Source organism: Lipophrys pholis, assembly GCF_963383615.2.
Source record: "Lipophrys pholis genome assembly, chromosome: 22".
Taxonomy (NCBI): Eukaryota; Metazoa; Chordata; class Actinopteri; order Blenniiformes; family Blenniidae; genus Lipophrys; species Lipophrys pholis.
This window is the reverse complement of record NC_137644.1, coordinates 1,546,831-1,551,247: the sequence shown is the minus strand read 5'-3', so window position 1 is coordinate 1,551,247 and position 4,417 is coordinate 1,546,831. Positions and strand designations below refer to the sequence as shown.

At 46.5% G+C, this 4,417-nt stretch overlaps 1 protein-coding gene across 2 annotated transcripts in view; it reads right to left on the bottom strand.

Moving 5' to 3' along the window:
• Positions 1 to 4,132, bottom strand: part of LOC308127452 (sorting nexin-4-like) — an 11,313-nt gene extending 7,181 nt beyond the window's left edge. Inside the window, exons 1-5 of one of the 2 annotated variants that reach the window (XM_080492506.1) lie at positions 4,017 to 4,132; positions 1,448 to 1,563; positions 1,192 to 1,330; positions 920 to 1,069; positions 799 to 846 (exon numbers count right to left, since the gene is read on the bottom strand). In XM_080492506.1, coding sequence (XP_080348632.1) covers positions 799 to 846; positions 920 to 1,069; positions 1,192 to 1,330; positions 1,448 to 1,563; positions 4,017 to 4,088 — 525 coding nt within the window. In that variant the 5' untranslated portion in view covers positions 4,089 to 4,132. The remainder of the gene's footprint in view (positions 1 to 798; positions 847 to 919; positions 1,070 to 1,191; positions 1,331 to 1,447; positions 1,564 to 4,016) is intronic. The other variant, XM_080492507.1, reaches the window with a different exon arrangement.
• Between the last annotated feature and the right edge of the window lie 285 nt (positions 4,133 to 4,417).

Genomic DNA, 4,417 nt, shown 5'->3' with positions numbered 1-4,417 from the left:
GGAAACCAGGTCTTGATCAGCCAAACAGATGTTTGGTGGCTACGATGGCACAACACGTCAAAAAGTATATGATGTAAAGAAAGAAAACAGCCGAGCAGCTGTGGCAGCAGAAGCTTAGTCTTTAGGTGAGATATCTTTCCAGACACATGAACAATGGCGAGGGCTCTGTCCATGCTTTCCTAGTCGGTGGATGGATGGCGCTCACTGATGACGTTTGTTTCTTTCACATTCACGTCGACTCACGTCCATCGTAGGCTGAGATTCAGCTTCTTGTTCATCGTGCGATCAACACACAGTATCGTGCAATCTGCACACAGCAAACTTCATGTCTTGCCGAAGGTTATTAGATTCATGTCGTACAGTGCAGCTCGCTGTGAACTTATAAGATTGCTAAAATCTTTTCTAGCCAGCCTAAGACTAAAGTCTGAAGACCTAAGATGAAAGACCAAGGCTTACGACTACAAACTGAAGACCTGAGACTAAAGACAAAGGCCTGAGGTACACAGCCTGGGATCTTTGGCCATCTCTGACGAAATACAGCAGTCGTGGGAGAATCGTGACGATATCTTTGGTCTCGGCTCTAAATCAGTGATCCTACATCGCACTGTGAGACCAGATGAAAGACAGCTGGTGTCATTCCGTGCAGTATCCCGATACTCAATACTGGTATCAGTATCACTATGGGCCTAGTTCTTGTATGAAAATAGTAATCAGTTACTAACACAACACTTCTGAGGGTAGTGGAGATCATCCTCACTGACAGCTACAGATACGAGAAGCTCCAGAAAGGTGCAGTACCTTCGCCTGGAAGCCGGTGTCGTACACCACGTCCTTCCAGCCGTGCTCCTGCAGCACAGAACAAATGTGGGGTGACTCTGGGTTGAGGAACAGTGAGTGAAGCCGCACCGAGCTGCTGTACCTCCGTCAAGAAGTGCTGGAGGATCTTGTCATTGAAGATGACTGGATGAGAGGCCACGCGGAGCAGGAAGTTCTCCAGCCCGACCCTCCGGCGCTCCACAAAGTCGGGATCCATGTTGTCTGCAGAAAGCTTGTGCCACACGAACTCTGCCTGCGAGCAGGAAACACAGAAAACACGTCTTATTCCTTAGTGAGAGTCGATGCTTTGGTTTCTCTTGCTTCAATCGTGTGATCGGAGGTCCAAAGCACGCAGAAGCTGGACCCCGAACTCACCCTCTTCTCAGGCAGAGGGGGAACCACGATGTATGGGTAGGTCACGATCAGGTAGTTCCGCAGCAGTTCAAAATCGCTGTACCTCCTCCACAAAGAGTCCGGGGCCGGGTTGCGACCTTCTGTCACGGCATCCAGCGGCCTGCACACATCATCCATCAGTGTCATCAGACCATCCCCAGCCCTGCCCACAGCCACGCCCACAGCCACGCCCACAGCCACGCCCACAGCCGCTCCATCCAATCAATGCTCGACTCACCTGGTCTCAATCAGGTACACGGTGAACGTCTCCTGCATGCCCACTGCATTCTTCCCGCTCCTCTTCTCGGCCTCCGCCACGCAGATCTCCATCCTGCCCAGGAGTGTGGGTTCGTCCTCCACCACCGAAGAACAGATCAACAGGTTATCGGTGTAATGATATGAGCTCATAGCTTCGGTTTCTGTTTAAGATGGAGCATGGGCAGTCAGACGGGCTGTCTAATGCACTTAGCAGTGCAGCGTTTCAGTAATGTGTCCTCAGGTTAAAGTTCCATTATAAAAGGTAAGGGTGGGAAGAAAAATTGATTTTATGATATATCGCAATTTTTTGGGTGCCGATTTAAAAAATCGATTCTTCTTCCCAGAATCGATTTTTTTCTATTTTTTCTTGTATTTTTCACATTTTCGTGAACGACTGCTGGGTGGCACTAATGCACCAAAAAGTGATTGCACACACGAGGAAGACGAGCTGCAGCTATGATTTCCTTTTAAGCAGACAAAGATGGCGGACAGAGCGACACCGGAGATTAAACCCACATCTGTACGCTTTAAATCTAAAGTATGGGCATACTTTGGGTTTGGCTGAATCCCGGGGCAAACAGAGTTGGATATGACAAAGGCTGTGTGCAGAGTCAGACTCTGCTCTGGACGTGTAGCTGATTGTGGTAACACAACTAACATCGCCGCTCATCTCGACCGTCACCTTCCGGACGTGAAGCTCGGCAAGAAGCAAGGCGGCCGGCAGCGGAAAAGGAGAAGCAAGGAACACTTGTAAGAATGGTCACTAAAGCTGCAGCCACTGAGCTTCATGAACACCAGGTTAATAAAATATAAAATACTAATTATAAAAGTAAGTGTGTGTGTGTGTGTGTGTGTGTGTGTGTGTGTGTGTGTGTGTGTGTGTGTGTGCAATTAATCAAAATTTGATTACGATTTCAATGATTACAATAATAACATATTTTTATTAATTAATTAATTTAGTTTTTGATGACACACGTTTCATTTGCTAAATAAAACAAACTTCGACGATTTAGGGAATCTATAAAGAATAAAACGTGGCACACATCAGAAAAACTATTATTAATACCAACTTTAAGTTGTTTAATATATGACACATCACGTGCAAAATTAAACACACTTGATTTCAGGATTTTATTTACATTTAAAGAATATATTTAACTTTTTTTTGCTTGACAAAGAATTGTGATTTAAATATTGACGAGGATTATTATGATTATTGTTTTTTCTATAATCGAGTAGCCCGTGTGTGTGTGTGTGTGTGTGTGTGTGTGTGTGTGTGTGTGTGTGTGTGTGTGTGTGTGTGTGTGTGTGTGTGTGTGAGAGAAGGATAAATTGAGTGTGTTTCAATATAACCTTACTAAATGAAATAAGTTGCAGCTGTCAAAGGTGAAACCTTTAATTTGTGTGTTACTATATTTTTCCTCTTACTGTGCTATATTTATTAAAGGAACCAGAGGAAAGGCTGGAGCAGGAGGATCACGGTGCCCCAGCAGCTAGAGGAGGTGGGTCCCCCACTGCTGAAAGAGGAGCACTGGCTGAGTTACTTGGCTTCTGGAGTTACTTCTGGAGATGTGATCCAAGCTCCGGTCCAACCACAGACGTCTGCTGTTCACTTTGCAGAACAGGAGCTGAAGAACTACAACACAACAGTTCCTGCCACTTGTTGAAAAAACCAAAGCCTTGGACTGGTGGACAGAACCTCAGGATGAGTGTCCTCTCCTTCCAAGGCTGGACAAGCTGAGCCTACCAGGGACTAGTGTTTCTGCTGAACGTGTCCTCTGCAGCTGGAGACGCTGTCACTTCTCAGCGGAGCAGCCTAACTCCTGGGTATGGTGACCAGCTGCTGTTCCAGCTGCACGAGCTGCATGAACATTAACCAGGTCGGTTTACCAAATGTTCTGTACAAATGTGTTGTTTCCTACATGTTTACCTCATTTCAGATGGAGGTTTTATTTTGTAATTATTTTCTGTTCAAATAATAAATCAGTGAATGACTGAATGTGATTTGCGTTGTTTTTTGTAACTAACATATTTCTCGGGGTGAAGGAGTCAATAATGTTTAGATAAGGGACAAAATCATGACAATCGTCACTACAGAATCACAATTTAAATCGAATCGGCACCCAAGAATCGGGATTAACATCGAATGGTGACAAAATGGTGTCGTCCCAGCCTTAATCTATAAATATATAAATATATATAAGGTACCTCGTCCCAGTAAATTTACAAAGTCACCAAGAAACACAACTGGTGTCACCAGATCCAGTGGAGCGGGGCAGCTGGAGCAGGAGGGGGAACCCCAGTGTGTGTGTATGTGTTGGGTGCCCCCTCCACTCAGGGTGTCCCCTCCCTGCCTGCGGCCCCTGTCCTGAGCAGGACCGCCCCTGAGCTTCCGACAGACGCTACCATGAACCACCATGCTAACAGCTAGCCTCTAAAACCTCGTTAAAACCCGTTTCCTCCGGTTCCTCCAAACACGTAACGAGTAACGTAACGGCGGAGTAACGCCACGGGGACGGCGGAGGAGCGATGTATAAAGGAGGTGTTACCGTGTTGTCGGCGGTCGTCTGGTCCGACTCGTCGTCAGTAGGCAGAGAGTCCTCCTTTCCATCCTCCATCATCCTCCCTGATGAAGATGAGGATGAGGAAGCTGGAGAAGCTGACTCACCGCGCATGCGCAAAGCATCCATCCCGCCCGTCAACCAGGGCCTCTCACTCACACAAGGGGCCACGGGGGGGGCTGGTTTCTAACACTTGAGGGTGGAACACAAACAATGTGACATACTACAAATTGGGATTATATAATAGAAGTCGAGCATCTTATTGTTCTCAAATTGCTGATAAAATAAATAAATAGATGACTCCTCCATGCTGCCTCTCCCACGTCAGGATGAACTGTCACTAATCCATCACGAAGTAAACACAAGAAGAAGATGTTAAACAAGCGCAG